The sequence below is a fragment of the Macaca fascicularis genome, chromosome 14 (genome assembly GCF_037993035.2).
Source record: "Macaca fascicularis isolate 582-1 chromosome 14, T2T-MFA8v1.1".
In the NCBI taxonomy this organism is placed as follows: Eukaryota; Metazoa; Chordata; class Mammalia; order Primates; family Cercopithecidae; genus Macaca; species Macaca fascicularis.
Genome location: NC_088388.1, coordinates 47,453,283 through 47,471,403, shown reverse-complemented (window position 1 = coordinate 47,471,403; position 18,121 = coordinate 47,453,283). Strand labels below are relative to the sequence as shown.

Below are 18,121 nucleotides of genomic sequence, written 5' to 3'. Positions count from 1 at the left end.
TGTGGAAACTGTGTTATTCTTTGTGGTATAGACTGCCTGTTTAGTACGAAGGGGTGACCCATGCACATCTAGGCAAAAGTGGAGCCTGGGTGGGTGGGAGACAACTCCTGGGCACACAGGGCATCCTGGGCATCCCTGATCAAGGGCATGATGAGTTCAGTGACCACCCCCACAGGATCCCAGGGGCTTCAGCAGCATCCCACCCCTTACCCCATGTGAGCAGCTGCCCAGTGAGTTTGTAGGAACCCCAGCCATATTCCCAGTGAGTTCAACTGCACCCCAGCACGTTTTGCTGTCACCTCAATGGAGAGCTCCTTGCTTGTCAGCTTTGACTTGTGGCACCCAGCAAAAGCTTCCTGCCACTCAGTGGCTACAGCCACACACTCTCCAGCAAGATTTAATCTCAGCCTTGTGAGGAGCCCTTTCCCAAATGTATTTCTATGTTCTTTAACCCTTAGTAGCTAATCTCATGTTAGTTGGTAATAACTCTGTTAAACCCGTCCTTTTATATCTGTGGCTACATCGATCAATTGTCTCACACCACTCACCCACCCCCTCGCCCAGGTCATGCAGAGGCCTCGCCAGTCGTTTTATTGCTATTCCCAGGCCTCTGTGTGCCCAGATCTCTTCACTGCCCTGTCAGTTGTGTCCCGTCCCCTTCTCAACCTCCTGGCCTTGTCCTCAATGACCTTTCCATGAGGCTTTGGGAAGCCTCACCCCAAGAGTCCTGGCAACTGATTCAATTAGTCTCATCAACACTAGCCCCTACTCCTGATCTCATTTTAAAATTTTATTTTCTTATTTTCTTATTTTTTGTTTAGGAACATCACCCTGCTTCCGACTGACCCAATTTTAAAGTTTCTCTTTATTCTCACTAAAGAATGGCTCTCCCATTTGTTTCCCTCATCTTTTTTTTCACTGACTTAGAATTCATGTCCAGACAAAAATTCCACTTCCTTGAAGAGCCTTCCCAGTAGCCATGAACCACACTCTGGGGCAGTTTGTGGCTCCCGAGCACTTTGTTCACACCTGCTGGTTCATCTTTACCCCCTAGTCTCAGAACTGGTTTTGTATGTCAGTTCCCCTGCTGGACTGGAAGTCCCTCTAACACAGCTAGCATTTGAACAGTTCATAAAAAACACTTTCATTTCTATGGTCCTGTGTAACTGTTGACAAGATACATTAGTCTCACTCATTGTTGTTTGACAATGTTTATTGTTCTAAAGAGGAAGCGAGACATGTAGGTGGACACAACACAATAAAAGCCTCAATATAGGCACACAGTGGTGGCAGTTCAACTCTGCTGGGATATGGAAGGCCAGTGAATAGTAACTAGAATCACTGCCATCTTTCACATTGCAATTGCAAGACTGCGTCCTATACTTTATATGCTTTATCTGATTGACACCGCAAAGAAACCTTTGATGTTCTCAGGTGGATAAACAGGTTTAGAGGTATGTGCTCAGGACCTTCTCCAAGGTCACACATGTAACAGGTGCAGAGCCAGGACTACAGGCTGGTTTGTCTGACTCCAGAACCTGCGATACACTGAACAAGGCCAAGAGGTTCAGCAGTGGAGACCTCCTCTCTTCTTCAGGAAGATAGGGAACATGGTAAGAGCAGCGAATTCCATAAGCATGGGACCCCATCATACTTCATTTTTTGTAAAATTAGTTCCTTGATTAGAAGCAATGCCTTTGGGTCTCTCACTATTGAATAAGTGTGGATGTGCCACTCTCCCTAGTACCCCAGAGTGCAGTTGGAGGCTTTCCTAGAAACTAGAGGTTGAGGATCCTTCAGTAGTTCCTATACCAAGCCATAAGCCATGCTGCATCTGGAGACAGGGTCAGGGAGCTCTGCTGAACAGATGGGGAGGACATCAGAGTGGGAGGAAAAGGAAGCAGGTCGTGTGGGGAGAGAGAAGACCCAGCCTGCCATGATGGCTGGGTAACTACTGTTTCTTTTTTTTTTTTTTTTTTTGAGACAGAGTCTTGCTCTGTCGCCCGGGCTGGAGTGCAGTGGCCGGATCTCAGCTCACTGCAAGCTCCGCCTCCCGGGTTTATGCCATTCTCCTGCCTCAGCCTCCTGAGTAGCTGGGACTACAGGCGCCCGCCACCTCGCCCGGCTAGTTTTTTGTATTTTTTTTAGTAGAGATGGGGTTTCACCGTGTTAGCCAGGATGGTCTCGATCTCCTCACCTCGTGATCCACCCGTCTCAGCCTCCCAAAGTGCTGGGATTACAGGCTTCAGCCACCGCATCCAGCCGTAACTACTGTTTCTTATCTAATACACCCTCAACTTAGATAACAGACTAAGTCTAGGTGACAAAACCTCAAAGAATAGCAGACTCTCCCCACTGCACCCACTTCCCACCTCCGCCACCTTTCCACAGTTCTTAGCAAGGGTTCTCCCGAAAAGAAAGCGGAAACAAAGTCTTGCGTGCAGGTATTTTATTTGGGGAATGAACCTGGGGAGCAGGAGTGAGACAGTGGAGTAAAACAGGGAGGAGCAAAGCCAATACAGGGACACATTATACAGCTGGCCATGCAGAAGAGCTACATAATGATGCCAATGGGACCTTCAGAGGAACGTGTAAAAAGTGTCTCAGTGCTCTCCATTAGGAGTCCAAAATGAAAGGCACCTAGCAATTGGCTTCCATCTCCCTTTGGTCAAAGGTGGCCCCACCATTGTTAACTTTTCTGCATTTCTTGGCTATGCACACATGAGTGTCCAGTGGGTTCACCTGGAGTAGGAAGTAGAAGGTCCACGGAGCAGACCCAAAGCAAGGTGCTACCAGGTTGTACCTGCATGAAATGAATCAAAGCCTGTGGTAGAACTCATCGCTGTAGCAGTGGCTGGAGAAAGGGGAGGGGGCCAGCAGGTCCGAAGTAGTTGACAGGCTGCATCTGATACACAGTGCAAAGCTTTGCTTTTTGAAAGTAAGGTCTGGACACAGCAAGTTCACTCAGGAACAAAGGAATGGATTGGATCTTAAGACTGAAAATAAAAGAGACAAGAAGAAACTATACTGGGCAGCCAAGATGGGGAAAGAGGCAGGGCGACTGGGACAGACAGAGAAATGTAAACCACCATGGACTAATGAAACCTGCCATAACCCTTGTGGTCCCACACAGAGGTCACTCCCAGGGGGAACATGATCCAGAGCACAGTGCTCCGTAAGACACTGAAGGAATTTAGGGATGCTATGGGGCTTTAATAGGTTTAGGGACATGGTGACTTTCCTAGCAACAAGATTGTAACACACTACATAATCTTTTGCTTGAAATAACTTTTTTTTGTTCTCTTACAACATAGGTACTTTGTTAGAGGTTGGGGTAAAATGAGGGTAATATGATGGCCTTTATGGTTAGGGGATACAAGGAATACATGAATCTTACGCCCAATCAAACCCACAAGGTCCCCAATGGAGATAAGTTCTGAGGACAATGACCAGTACTCTACTGCTGGTTGGGGTTTGGCCCCAAACTTCAAAGCAGAACTCCGGTAAGCTGGGCTGCACTGCACAGTCTGGGCTAGAAGTCTAAGAGGACTTCTTTCAAAATCAGTCTCCAACCCCTCAGATCAGAAAGGCCATTCCAGTCAGTCCCCACCAGCCCTGGAGGAAGCGAACCAGAGAGCATGAGCTTGTGTTGGACCCACTCAGAGCCAAGTTCCCACTGCGCGCCTCATAGGCTTTTTCCAAAATTAGAAAAGGACAGACAGACCGGTGAGACCTGCTCTCCTTCACTTCCATTAGTAGGGTAAGGCTAACTTGCTTTAACAAAGATACTCCAAAATACAGAATGTTAAGGAATATACAAACTTACATCACACTTAACAGTTTGTGATGAGTATTTCAGCCGCCAGGGACTTCCGCTCCGTACTTTCAGGTTCCTTCCAAGTTGTTGGCTCTACCATACTTTAGACTGACCCTTGCTACTCAAAGTGTGATCCAAGGACCAGAGGCATCAGCATTGCCTGGGATCTTGCCAGAAATGGACAGTCTCAGGCACTACCCTAGATCTACTGTGGCAGTCAGGAGCTCCTACCTAATTTGTAGGAACTACTGCAAAATAAAAATGTGGGAACTTGTTGAGAAGCCAAAATGGAAAAAAAATGTGGGGACCCTTGTCCATCGATTATTAAAAATTTCAAAAGAGTGAAAGCAGAACATTAAACCAAGTGGGGGGCCCTCATAAGCTTGGGGTTCTGACAATTATATGGCCCTCGCATCCGTGTGAGGCGGACAGAATCCTGAGGACATTTCAGCAGGTGGGCAATGGGTGAAAAGCCACACCAGGGTTGAATAGGAACATATGCAAAAAGTGCAAAGTGCAGAACGTACATGAGGAATGGAGGACCCAGGACAAGGGATAAACTTGGACTCTGAAACTGAGAAAAAGTTTGAAAATAGATCACAGAGGGCCTTAAATGCCAAGCCCAAGGGCGTGGGCTGTACTCTGAAAACAGAGGGGAGGCGCTGAAAGTGTCTGACTGGGAAGTGGCATGACTGGGCCCCAAGAAGACAAAGATTCTGGCAGCGCATCTGCAAGTAACTTCCCATGACAGCAAGATAAACACTCTTTCTCAGGGGCTGTGGTGCATCTATACACAAGGATGACTCAATATCTAAATCTCCGAACAGTGTGGGGGTGGAGGGCAAGTTGAAGGAGGTTAAATTAGTCCGTTGAGGCCGGGCACAGTGGCTCACGCCTGTAATCACAGCACTTTGGGAGGCCCAGGTGGGCAGATCAGTTGAGGTCAGGAGTTCGAGATCAGCCTGGCCAACACAGTGAAACCCCATCTCTACTAAAAATACAAACATTAGTCAGGCATGGTGGCGAACACCTGTAATCCCAGCTACTCGGTAGGCTGAGGCAGGAGAATCACTTGAAACCAGGAGGTTGCAGTGAGCCGAGATCACATCATCGCATTCCAGCCTGGGTGACAGAGTGAGCCTCCATCTCAAAAATAAAATAAAAATAAAAATTAATTAGTCCCTTGATCTATAGATTTCAGGTTTGGGGCAGGGTCTCTACCAATTGTTTGGTTTTGTTTTGTTTTTTTGAGACGGACTCTCACTCTGTCACCCAGGCTGGACTGCAGTGGTGCAATTTCAACCCACTGCAACCTCTGCCTCCCAGGTTCAAGCGATTCTCGTCTCAGCCTCCTGAGTAGCTGGGACTACAGGTGTGTGCCAGCATGCCCAGCTAATTTTTTTTTTTTTTTTAACAGAGTCTCGCTGTGTGGCCCAGGCTGGAGAGCAGTGGTGCAATCTCAGTTCACTGCAACCTCCACCTCCTGGGTTCAAGTGATTCTCCTGCTTCATCCTCCCAAGTAGCTGGGACTACAGGCACCCACCACCATGCCCAGTTAATTTTTTTTTTTTTTTTTGTATTTTTAGTAGAGACGGGGTTTCACTATGTCGGTCAGGCTGGTCTCGAACTCCTGACCTCAGATGATCTGCTGCCTTGGCCTCCCAAAGTGCTGGGATTACTAGTGTGAGCCACCGTGCCTGGCCAGCCATTGTATTTCTAACAAGCTCCTGTGGTGATTCTGATATGTAGCCAGGTTTGTGAACCACCTGACTGGGTGACATCTAAGATTGTTTACATTTATTGTGCTGAGATGAACTGGTAGCAGTAACGGGATGTCAGTGGTTAGAGGTGAAGAGAGGAAGGTCACTTAAGACTGCTGTAATGGGCCAGGCGCAGTGTCTCACACCTGTAATCCAAGCACTTTAGAAGGCCAAGGGAAGCGGATCACCTGAGGTCGGGAGTTCCAGACCAGTCTGACCAACATGGAGAAATCCCAGCTAATATATAATTAATTTAAATAATAATTATAAATTAGCTGGGTGTGGTGGCACATGCCTATAATCGCAGCTACTCGAGAGGCTGAGGCAGGAGAATCGCTTGAACCCAGGAGGCGGAGGTTGCTGTGAGCCGAGATGACGCCATTGCACTCCAGCCTGGGTAACAAGAGTGAAACTCCATCTCCAAAAAAAAAAAAAAAAAAAAAAAAAAAAAAAAGACTGTGGCAATAGTCTAGGCAAGAAGTAATGAGAACATGGGCTGGTGGCAAGAGACAATGGGAAAAAAATGACTAATGGAAAAAAACACCAGCAAGGCAGAATTGAGAGGATGTACCTAGTAATTAGAAGTGAGCATAGAGGAGGAGGAAGAGGCAAGGATGACTACTACAAGGTTTTGAGCCTTGACCAGGGGAGTCACAAATTTAACACATGCAAGGAAATTATTAATTTCAATTTTCATCTTCCCACTGTCTCTGGCTCATGTAAATCCAATGTCTATGGGTCTGAAAACTACCAGGTCCAACGACGACATCTCAAACCTTTCTAACAAGAGCTAACATTATTACCTATATGCTATGTCACAGGCACTGTGCCCTACATTTCCATCTCCTTTAATTCTCACTAAAGAGGAGCTCTAACACCTCACTCTTTCTTTGTGCTATTCATTATCTCATCTAATCCTCAAAATACCCTGAATCAGAGCTACTATCATCCCAATTTTACAGATGAGAACACTAAAACTTAGAGAAACAAAGGAACTTCCCAAGGTCATGAAGCAAAAGAGAGCACAGATATTCAAACCAAGGCAGTCAGCCTCAGAACACAAGCTCTCAGCCACTACGCTGCCCTGTAAAACAGTGGTCAGATCTGGAAACAAAAGCGAAAGGGAGGTAACCATGAATCACAATCTGCCTGGAACTTTCAGGCAAGTGAAAGAAAGACACAAGTTCTATTTAAAAACTAATACCCAAATAGACTGCAAGTTTAAATGTTTAACTGAAGATTTTTTTTTTTTTCATCTAGCCCAAAATATCATGAAGGTGATTTTTGTTTGTTTGCCTTGGAAAATAAATTCAAGTGACAAGATTTGGTTTTGTTTGTTATACTAGAAATTTCTCTCCATACCCTTTATCAAATGAGAATTGCTGTGCCTTGAGAAAGTCTGTGAGGAAATGATTGCACAATTGTGCCAGTTCACGCTGTCTGCTTGCCATGGGACTTCCTCTGGGCCTTCTTGTAGTCACTGTGCTGACCGTGGACAGGGGCTCTCACCCTTATCTCAGTATAGACGCACATTTCAACATAATCCAATAGAGCCAAAAGGCAAATTATGCTAGTGGGAAGGTTTTCCATACTTCCCAGAATTCTCCCATCCAAGTACTAACCAGGCCCGACCTGCTTAGCTTCCGAGATCAGACCAGATTGGGTGCGTTCAGGGTGGTATGGCCGTAGACTACTTCCCAGAATTCTAAGAATTCTCCTTTCCCTGACAATCTCTTTAATCCATATGGTTACATCATATCTAGGAGTAATGTGTAAGTTTAACAGTGATTTGTGTCCATATTCTCTGGTTGTGTTACAAATGAAAAAAAGAGTTGAATTGTTCAGTGCATCCAACACTTTACTTACTCCACATCTTTCAGCAAAAATGCTCACAATAAACCTTCTGCCTACGTTCTGTTCAAATGAAAACTTTAGTCATACTTTACATTTATTATTAATATAACATGCTATGTAAATGTACAGGAGCCTGACAAATGACAATCTACTTACATAATTTAAATAATACAAGTGCTTGCTGCAGTCTTTATTAGTACACAGCTTTGTTATGGCTTCTTAGAAATAATTTTTAAAAGTGCATGATTCTTGTGGGCTACTCTGTTTAGGAAAGATTACAGATAACACATTTCTAAGAATGAATCAGTCAGCTGTATATAGGTTCAGATTAGAAAATATTAAATAAACACAGGGAAAAACATTTTAAATTAGCTTAATTTATATATGAAGACATTTTATTTAATTTATTTTTCGGACAGGGTCTTTCTCTGTCACCCAGACTGGAGTGCAATGGCACAAACATATCTCATTGCAGCCTGGACCTCCTGGCCGCAAGTACTATGCCCAGCTAATTTTTTTATTTTTTGTAGAGATGAGTTCTCACTATGTTGCCCAGGCTGGTCTTGAACTCCTGGCCTCAAGTGATCCTCCCATCTTTACCTTCCAAAGGGCTGGGATTACAGGCCTGAGCCACTGCACCCAGTCCCATTTTACTTAAATATCAAATTCAAATCTTCAGTGTTCTACTTATTTTGGGTTTGTTAATTCCATTATACAAGGTCTTATTTCAGTAATTTCCATACTGTGTCAGACAAGATATAAAAATAATTCAACTCCAGGCAATAATACTATCTGTCTTCATGTGACCAGGATGAAAAGCTTCTGCTCCCAACATGGAAGCCACAGTAAGAAAAGAATCTCTCTAATCCACTAGCAACAAGCAATTGATACTGTAGTTCGGAATAATACTAGGACATTAACATTCTAATTCCAGCAAACAAGGACTGATTCTTTTCAAAATTCAACTTTGGTTAAGAAATGCTGAGTACAACTTTGGTTAAGAAACACTGAGGTCATGGATAAAGAGTCACAGATGCCAATGCCAAGGGTACAGACACTGACAAAAGTGGCTCCAATAAGATGGCAGGATTTGGGGGTGGTGTCTTTACTTCAATAACAAATGCATTCAGAAGGTTCAGGAACATGATTTAGCTTTTCTCAAAATGTCATAACATCCTGCTGAATCTTCTCCCACTAGGCCTGCTGGGACCAGAGAAACCGATCACATTTTTCAAGCATGCTTTGTATCAGGGCCCTGAAATCCCAAATAAAAGAAACAAGCAAATTTAGTTGTCATTGTTCATTCTTCACAGAAAACTTAAAAACTACAGAGTTTCAGAGGATTCAAAAAGTTGACTGACTCTGTGCATCAAAAGACACAATCCACAGAGTGAAAAGGCAACCTACAGAATGGAAGAAAATATTTGCAAATCATATATCTGATAAGGGATTAATGTCCAGAATATCGGAGAACTCTTACAGCAACAACAACAAAAACACCCAACCCGATTCAAAATGGGCAAAGGACTTGAATAAGTATTTCTCCAAAGACAATTATATAAATGGTCAATAAGCATATGAAAAGATGTTCAACATCTCTAATCACTAGAAAAATGCAAATCAAAACCACAATGAGGTAGTACCTGACACCCACTGGGATAGCTACTATTTAACAAAAAACAACAACAGAAAATGACAAGTGTAGGGCTAGCATATGGAGAAACTGGAACCCTCGTGAACTGCCAGCAGGAAAGTAAAATGGTGCAGTCTCTACAGAACAGTATGGTGGTTCCTCAAAACATTAAAAATAGAATTATCATATGATTCCAGAATTCTACTTTCAGGTATATACCCAAAAGAACTGAAAGTAGTGTCTGGAAGACATATTTGTATACTCATATTCATAGTAGTGTTATTCACAATACCCAGGAAGCGGAAGCAATTCAAGTGTCTGTCAACAGATGAATGGATAAACAAAAGGTGGCATATATATACAACAGAATATTATTCAGCCTTAAGTAGAAAGGAAATTCTGACACATGCTACAACATGGATAAACCTTTAGGATGATATACTCAGTGAAATAGGCCAGTCACAAAAGGACAAATGTATTAATTCCACTGAGATGAGGTATTTAGAATAGTAAAATTAATAAAAACAGAAAGTAGAACTGTGGTTGCCAGGGGCTAGGTAGAGGAAGTAAGTTGCTGTTTAATGGATGTAGAGTTTCAGTTTTGCAAAATGAAAAAGTTCTAGAGACTGGATGCAAAACAATGTGAATATACTTAATACCACTGAGCTGAACATTTTAAAATTGTTAAGATGATAAATTTTATGTGTATTATACCACACACACACACACACACACACACACACACACACACACACACACACACACAAAGACTGAGACATTAGGTACCTGGTAATTTTTTTTTTTTTTCAGAGTTTCATTCTCGTTGCCCAGGCTGGAGTGCAATGGCATGATCTTGGCTCACTGCAATCTCCGCCTGCTGAGTTAAGCAATTCTCCTGCCTCAGCTTCCCGAGTAGCTGGGATTTACAGGTGTCCGCCACCACGTCCAGTTAATTTTTTTGAATTTTTTTTTTAATAGAGACAGGGTTTCACTATGTTGGTCAGGCTGGTCTCGAACTCCTGACCTCAGGTTATCCACCTGCCTCAGCCTCCCAAAGTGCTGGGATTATAGGCATAAGCCACTGTACCCAGCCAGGTACCAGTAATTTTTTTTTTGAGATGGAATCTCGCTCTGTCACCAGGCTAGAGTACAGTGGCACATTCTCGGCTCACTGCAACCTCCACCTCCCGAGTTCAAGCAATTCTCCTGCCTCAGCCTCCCAAGTAGCTGGGACTACAGACACGCACCAACACGCCCAGCTAATTTTTGTATTTTTTTTTTTTTTTTTTTTTTAGCAGAGATGGGGTTTCACCATGTTGGCCAGGATGGTCTCAATCTCTTGACCTCGTGATCCGCCCACCACAGCCTCACAAAGCACTGGGATTACAGGCGTGAGCCACCACAACCAGCCTGGTACTAGTAATATTTTTAAAGAATCAAGGACACATCAGATTATTCTGGTTAATCTGAACAGTATCTTGGTCATGACTGTGAATGAAATATTACTTTAACCTCTTCCCTTAATTACCAGTTCAGTCTCAGTCTCCTCATGTTAAGGATGGGTCGGGACTAACTGATCTCCACATCTACCTCTGAATGTCTGGCATTCTACCTTCTCCAAGTACCATGCAGAGGGTAGGACAAACTGGTATTACCTCTGCCTTTTCTCAGCAATCCTCAGGACATCGCAGGTTCTGGTAAACTTCTCTGACAACTCAAGGGCCAGACCACATTCCTGTAGCAGTGACCAAGCCCGATCTGGGCCCATGGCCTTAGCTAACAGAAGTGCCACATTCTCCAAGTTGATAGGGGAAGGCCCATCACTGAGGCTCCCATTTAGTGACTCCTGGGGGGCTGGCCTCGTGCTCTTGTTCTGTATGAGATGAAGGAGAAGCTTCCATTCCTCCACAGTCTCTGGGATCCAACCTAAACACACACAGGGAAATGTCAGTTTGACCACTCTTAGCACACTGGATACAAGAGATGGTCAAAACTGTGAAAATGTTTAATGCCAAAACATAAAAATATTCAAGAACATAATCTCATCACCCTAACACAAGTTATTTTCTGAAAATTTGTTGTATAAATTGTTCATGAGAAAGAGAAGTCACAAAATTAACTTTGATTTTTTTTTTTTTTTAAAGAGAGACAGGGTCTCACTACCATGTTGCCCAGGCTGGTCTTGAACTCCTGAGCTCAAGCAATCCTCCCACCTCAGCCTCCCAAAGTGCTGGGATTATAGGCATGAGCTACCACACCCAGGCAGCTTCAGAATTCTTTCAACCACTCAGTAATTAGCCAGGGCATATCCTATGCTAGGCACTGGATATGTAATGATGAACAAAAGAGACACAATCCCTGTACTCTTGTGGAGCTTACAGTATAGTATAGGAAACAAAACTTAAACACATAAGTAAATATATACTTATAAAGTATGCTAAGCACTATGAAAAAAAAGAACAAGGAAGCATCAGAGAGAATGGCTAATAAGGGCTCTATGAGGAAGTGACATTGAAGCAGAAAGCTAAAAGATCAGATAAGCTTAGAGGACATATGCATGGGGCCCACATAATGTGAAAACTTGGAGTGGAGGCCATCAGAAATAAAGAGGCCTACACTTCTGATAAAGGAAACATGGAAGACAATGTGACACAGGAAAGAACTTGATGAATTCAATGAATTTTTCTTTTCCTTTTTTTTTTTTTGAGACCAACTTTAAAATTCAACACAAACCTAGCATGTTTCTTCTCCAAATATTCAAACCTTGGAAGTCTTCCTTGACTCTTCCCCCTCCTTCATTTGCTATATCCAGTATCAGCATGTCCCACCGCATTTTCCTTTGAAATGCCCACTGGATGTGCTCCTTTTGCTGCCCTACTAATCATCATTTTTTTTGGGGGGGGCACTCTGTTGCCCAGGCTGGAGTGCAGTGGTGCGATCTCAGCTCACGGCAACCTCCGTCTCCCAGGTTCAAGCAATTCTCCTCCTCAGCCTCTCAAGTAGCTGGGATCACAAGCATAAGCCACCATGCCCAGTTAATTTTTGTATTTTTAGTAGAGACGGGGTTTCACCATGTTGGCCAGGCTTGTCTCAAACTCCTGACCTCAGGTGATCCACCCACCTCGGCCTCTGAAAGTGCTGGAATTACAAGCGTGAGCCACCATGTCTGGCCAGAATCATCTTTAATTAATGGGAAATTAAAAAAAAAAAAAAAAAAAGCCTAGGCACACATTTTGGAGGAAGTCCTTGGTCTGAACCCCAGCTCCAGCATTTACTGTTAGTAGCTGTGTGATTTTGGGCCAATTAACTGTCCCTTCTGTACCTCAGTTATCTGGAAAGTGGAAATAATAGTAACTATCCCCAGAGTTTATCTCATTTAAAACAACATATGGAAAGCACATAGTATAGTGCCTAACACATAGTAGGCACTCATGAAATAGAAAAGTTGCCTGTAGTTTATTCTTAATTGTGATTTCGTAACATATCAAGGGCTATAGGTAAAAAACAAAAAACAAACAACAAACACAAAAAACTCCACAAATGTGACAAGTAAAATTATATATTAAATTATGATCATTGAAAGGTTCACCAAATTTTTTTTGTTGAGAAGTCTGGAGTAACTTCTAAAAATTGACAACCAAGAGTAACCAGTTAGGACTGACATACCATTGTCCCCTTCCATCAGGCTCATATCATTCAGATACACAATATTGGTGAAGGCCTCTCTTCTTCTCTCCAGCTCCAAACAGAGAGTTAGATATCCAGGCCAGAAACTTTAAAGAGACCAAAGTTGAAGAAAGGAATAAAAGACCATAAATTTATCTGGAGCTATGCTGTCCAAAACAGCAGACACAGTCACATGTGGCTATTGCAATTTAAATTAATCAAAAGTAAATAACATCTGAAGGTCAGCTCTTCAGTTAACATATTCACATTTCAAGTAGTCAATGGCTACACGTGGCTAGTGGCCACCATTGGACAGTTCAGTAGAATATCTCCACTATGATAGAAAGTTATATTAGATGACCCTGATCTATGGAAAAAAACCAAAAAAACTAGCAACAAATGCTGACATTTGAGGCCAAGCTCCAATTACAAGGCATTTAAAATTTATTCACTTTACAAACTTTAAAATTCAACACAAACCTAGCATGTTTCTTCTCCAAACATTCAAACCTTGGAAGTCTTCCTTGACTCTTCCCCCTCCTTCATTTGCTATATCCAGTATCAGCATGTCCCACCGCATTTTCCTTTGAAATGCCCAGTGGATGTGTTCCTTTTGCTGCCCCACTAATCACCAATCCACTCATATCTGAATTACTCCAACAGCTTCCTAGCTGGCCTTCTGTCTCCAGCCTTCTCATGTATGACATCAGAAATGATCTCTAGAAAGCTCTACTTTCATTATGCAATTTTTGCACCAAAAAGTTTAGTCTAAAAGGGTCTCTACTGATAACCAAATACTTCTGCCAGCTTTCAAGGTCCTGCATTATCTTGTCACCCACCACCTGGCCAGACTCAGCCCTTATTATCAATGAACAAATATGTATCAAGTGCCTACCACTACACAAATTAGATATAGACGTTATGAGGGAAAAGAAAGACACAAGTCGCTATCTCCAAAAGTTTATAATCCAGGTGGAGCCATAAGGCAGCATCACCAGGCAATAAATAAGTGACTGAAGTGTGATGTGGATAATAAGCAATGTCAGTTTTCCACGCCCTTGCTCTCTCTCACCTAACTCACCCTCTCCTGGCTCCTTTATAAATACAAATCCTACCCAGGTTTGAGGTTTTATCTTCAAAATCTCACCTCCTCCCTGAGTCCTTCACCAGCGATTCTATTGAGCCCATTTTGATCTCTCTCTTACTATATTAATTATAAAAGTCTGTATCAATTATAATTGGTATCACACAATCTGGTGCTTAATGAAATACTATCTACATGCCTGAGAACTAGGGCTGGCAACTAAGCAGAGGGAGTGGAGGGGAATTAGCAAAAGGCTATACAAAAAAAGAAGAGCACGAAATTTAAACGGAAAAAACACGTTTAATTTACTATCACTTAAAACAAAAAGGTGCTTTTAAATAGCAAAGAGACTCCCCAAATAATAATGTGTATTAATTCAGACCCTTAACTATAAGGTTGTTAACTGAAATGTTTCTAATCTTAACTTCAGTTTCTAAGAAAATTCTCACTTACCCACAAGACCTGCAGATGTCTGTCATTTTCTCTTTCGTTATAAAATCTGCAGGAAGCTTAATTAGATGAAGGATCAGCTGACTGTAACCCCAGGAAAGTAAGTGTGAATGAGGCCTATGAAATGAAAAAGAATCAGTAAATCAGATAGGAAATAAACTCTAGAAAATGCTTACTAATCACCTAATAGGTAAGAATAGAGTTTAACTGCATTCTATTACTACATTTTAAACACATTGCTATTTGGCTTTTGAAAAATTAAAAACAGATATTTTTCCTATAACCTGTTTATTTTTAAAGATTAGATACTTCAGGTAATCAAAAGCAAAAGAAATTCTTTTTTGATACTTTAGGTAATCAAAAGCAAAAGAAATAAATTATTTTTTCTTCTTTTAATTCTATCATTCCATCACTCACAGATAACAACTGCATATCCTTCTAGACTTTTTGCTAGGAATGTAAGACTGGCATTTGGGGGTCTTTTAAGAAGTTTCTCTTGGGGGAAAACACAAGGAACAGTTCTGACACAAGTAGCCATGTGTAGCTTGCCTGAATTTTATTTTATTTTTAAAGTCCTAAATCAGGTCAGGTTATGTCTAGAAATTCCTTGACAAAAGTTTAGGAAGAAAACACTTACATACCTCTCTCTCTAACCCCCCAACCCAGTTTTACCCTCTCACAGGCTATCATCAAGGTCTCTTAATGTGGGCCCATGAAAAACCTGCAGGGGGTCAGTTGTGCACAATTTTGCAAGACTGCATTTTTCTAAAAGGAATCATCAGATTCTTATAGGGTGACCCCAAATAATTTCAGAACCACTAAGAAATATACTTCATCTCATTACTACCATGACTTGGGTCAGTCTCTTCCATAGCTATTCCTAAAGTGAGCCCAGAATGCCATATGTGAATAAACCAGTTCCATTCCAAAGGAACACTGGAGCTTAATCCTTAGAAATAAGACTCCTAGCCAGGTGCAGTGGCTCACACCTGTAATCCCAGTACTTTGGGAGGCCAAGGCAGGTAGATCGCTTGAGCCCAGGAGATCGAGATCGGCCTGGGCCATATGGCGAAATCTCATCTGTACAAAAAATTAGCCAGGCAGAGTGGTGTGCTCCTGTATTCCCAGCTACTCAGGAAGCTAAGGTGAGAGGGTTGAATCACCCGAGCCTAGGAGATCAAGGCTGCAGGAAGCCATGATCTTAGCACCACATTCCAGCCTAGGCGACAGAGTGAGATCCTGTCTCAAAAAAAAAAAAGAAAGAAAGAAAGAGGACTTCTTCTGTACCTGGGATAACCTTCATCATCCATTGTGCTGGTGCTTGGTGGAGCATCAAGGGACACTGCCAAAAGCAGCCAATCCAACCTTAAAGACTCTGGTTGCAGAAGGGACTCAAGAAAAGATGACCTAAGAGAAAGTTGGAGAAAAAGTCACCAATCTTCACACTAAGAAAGGAAACATAAAATGTGGGGAGTGTGAAGAAAACCTGATTAAGAGACGAATACAGTAGAAGAAATAACTCGAAGACTCTTCTGCTACAAAATGTCTAGAAATGCTGGCGACTAAGCTCCAAGATAACAAGGAAAATGTCAAAGGGCCAAAAAAGAAAAAAAAAAAAAAAAAGGAGAGAAAGAAAGAGACAAATAAAAACTAGTGTGGCCAAGGTAGGAAGATCACTGAGGCCGTTAAGTTTGAGGCTGTAGGATGCTACGATCACACCCATGAACAGCCACTGCATCCAGCTTGGGCAACATTGTGGCAAATGTGAACCAATCAAAAGAAGAAAGGAGGAAGCTGCTAGTCTAATAAGCCAGGGGCACAGGTCACGAGTGTTACAACCATGGGGAGACAGAAAATCAGACATCAGCCTAAAAAAAGAAGAGCTGGAACTGAGATCTATGTCAATAAAAAGGTAGCAGTGAATCTACTCACTGCAAAGACAATAAGAAGCTTATCTTCTTAGTCCAGGCCCTGAATCAAGGGATTAATTTTGCACTGATCTGAGAATCTCTGAGAGGGAGGCAAGAAGTGTGGTACATGCACATTTGTGATGTGTGCTGTGACATGTGGCAGAATGTTACAAGGCTGTCCAAATCCTCCTCTTCCATAGTAGGTGCCTCAACCCCTTGGTAATTAACAGCAACAATGTGACACCTGCTTATAAAAGAGAAACAATGCCCTATCAAAAGAAAGGAGAGTCTGCAAATATCTTCTCCTTCTCACCGCTGATCTTCAGGCCTTGATTTCACCAGACTGTCTAAATAGGCCAAAAACTCAGCAGGATGATGATGACAAAGTTGTATGATATCCGAGGGCAAAATGGATGGATAGAACTTGATTAAGGATCGAAGAGCAGATTCCCCAAACTTCTCATACAACCTGCATTTAAAAACAAAACACTTTAGTCTCTAATTTCAGTGAAATGCTATAACTTGGTTACATTTAGGTTACTTACTACAAATGAAAATAAATATACTAACAGAAGCTGCCTCATATGCAAATGAGTAACACGTTAGAGACTAAAATACACACAAAAAAAGCATGTGCTTTAGTTCATAAAAACAATATATAGGACAACTTACCGGGTAGCATAAACAACTAACAACGGACTATCAAAAGGAACCTTGTCATCTAGTAACTTTAACCTTGTTGGTAGATCTCCTTCTTCCATCTCCATATACACAGGATTGGAACTTGCCATTTCTGAAATATAAAGCATACCCTTTTCCAAACTTTATCTCTTAGATGGAAATATTCAATTTATGAACATGCTCATTCAGAAATCATCAGTCACTTACCTACTGTGTGGACCTATTATGTTCAAGGCCCAATGTTTGTTAAGCATTGTAGGAGAAACAAATTAAAGAACAAGAGATGCAATCTCTACTTTTAAGAACCTTAAAATCAAATTAGGAGGCAAAGCATATTAAAGGTTTTAAATAAGACAAAGGAACATATAATTAATACATCAGTGACTATTACTTTTAAAATAATGAGTGTCTAGGGCTATATATAGTGACCGTCCATATCTACACACATCACAAAGCAATATACCTAGCTACCATCAATGCCAAGTTGCTCAGTTTTTTCTAGAACTAGTATTCCTACTCCATCTTTTGGAATTAAATTCAGTGAAATTAATTTTAAAATATTTGACCTATTTTTAAAGATATCAGTATAGCAAATATTCATTCTCTGAAGAACAAAATATTTGACTTTTTGGAATAGCCAAGTCATTTAAAATCAAGTCTGTGAAAGAAGTGAGTGATGATCTAAAACTATTGTGGTTAAAAAAAAAAAAAAAAAAAAAGTATGAATCTAAAGTAAAGTAGGTTTTTTTCCAAGTAGTTTTCTTTTTTTAGTTTTTTAGAAACAGAGTCTCATTCTGTTGCCCAGGCTGGAGTGCGGTAGCGATCACTGCAACCTTGAACTCCTGGCCGTGTGTGTGTGTGTCTGTGTGTGTGTGTATGTGTGCAGCGACAGGGTCTTCCTACATTGCCTAGCTGCAATGCTGGTGTGTGCACACACACGCACATGCATGTGTGGAGAGACAGGGTCTTGCTACGTTGCCTAGATGCAATGCCTGGGTGTGTGCATGTGTGTGTGTGTGTGTGTGTGTGTGTGTGTGTGTGCAGAGACAGTGTCTTGCAATGTTGTCTAGGCTGGTGTGTGTGTGTGTTTATGTGTATGTGTGTGTAGATAGGGTCTTGCTACATTACATAGGCTGGTGCGTGTGTCTTTGTGTGTGTAGAGACAGGGTCTTGCTATGTTGCCTAGGCTGGGCAAGTAGTTTTCAACTGGCTCTGAAGGCAAATCCCAAATAACAGTTCCAAAAGCTGTTTCCCATAATTATAACA

At 42.0% G+C, this 18,121-nt stretch overlaps 1 protein-coding gene across 25 annotated transcripts in view; it reads right to left on the bottom strand.

Moving 5' to 3' along the window:
- Positions 1-2,434: 2,434 nt before the first annotated feature.
- The window catches only part of HPS5 (HPS5 biogenesis of lysosomal organelles complex 2 subunit 2), a 50,126-nt gene continuing 34,439 nt past the window's right edge, over positions 2,435-18,121 (bottom strand). For 8 of the 25 annotated variants that reach the window (XM_045371582.3, XM_065528413.2, XM_065528411.2 and 5 more), the window contains 7 exons: positions 16,847-16,967; positions 16,488-16,643; positions 15,552-15,671; positions 14,268-14,381; positions 12,731-12,837; positions 10,720-10,990; positions 7,418-8,686 (listed from right to left, as the gene is read on the bottom strand). In XM_045371582.3, coding sequence (XP_045227517.2) covers positions 8,626-8,686; positions 10,720-10,990; positions 12,731-12,837; positions 14,268-14,381; positions 15,552-15,671; positions 16,488-16,643; positions 16,847-16,967 — 950 coding nt within the window. In that variant the 3' untranslated portion in view covers positions 7,418-8,625. Of the gene's footprint in view, positions 2,997-7,417; positions 8,687-10,719; positions 10,991-12,730; positions 12,838-14,267; positions 14,382-15,551; positions 15,672-16,487; positions 16,644-16,846; positions 16,968-18,121 lie in introns of those variants that run through there. The other 17 variants (XM_074014090.1, XM_045371583.3, XM_074014088.1 and 14 more) reach the window with 4 other exon arrangements.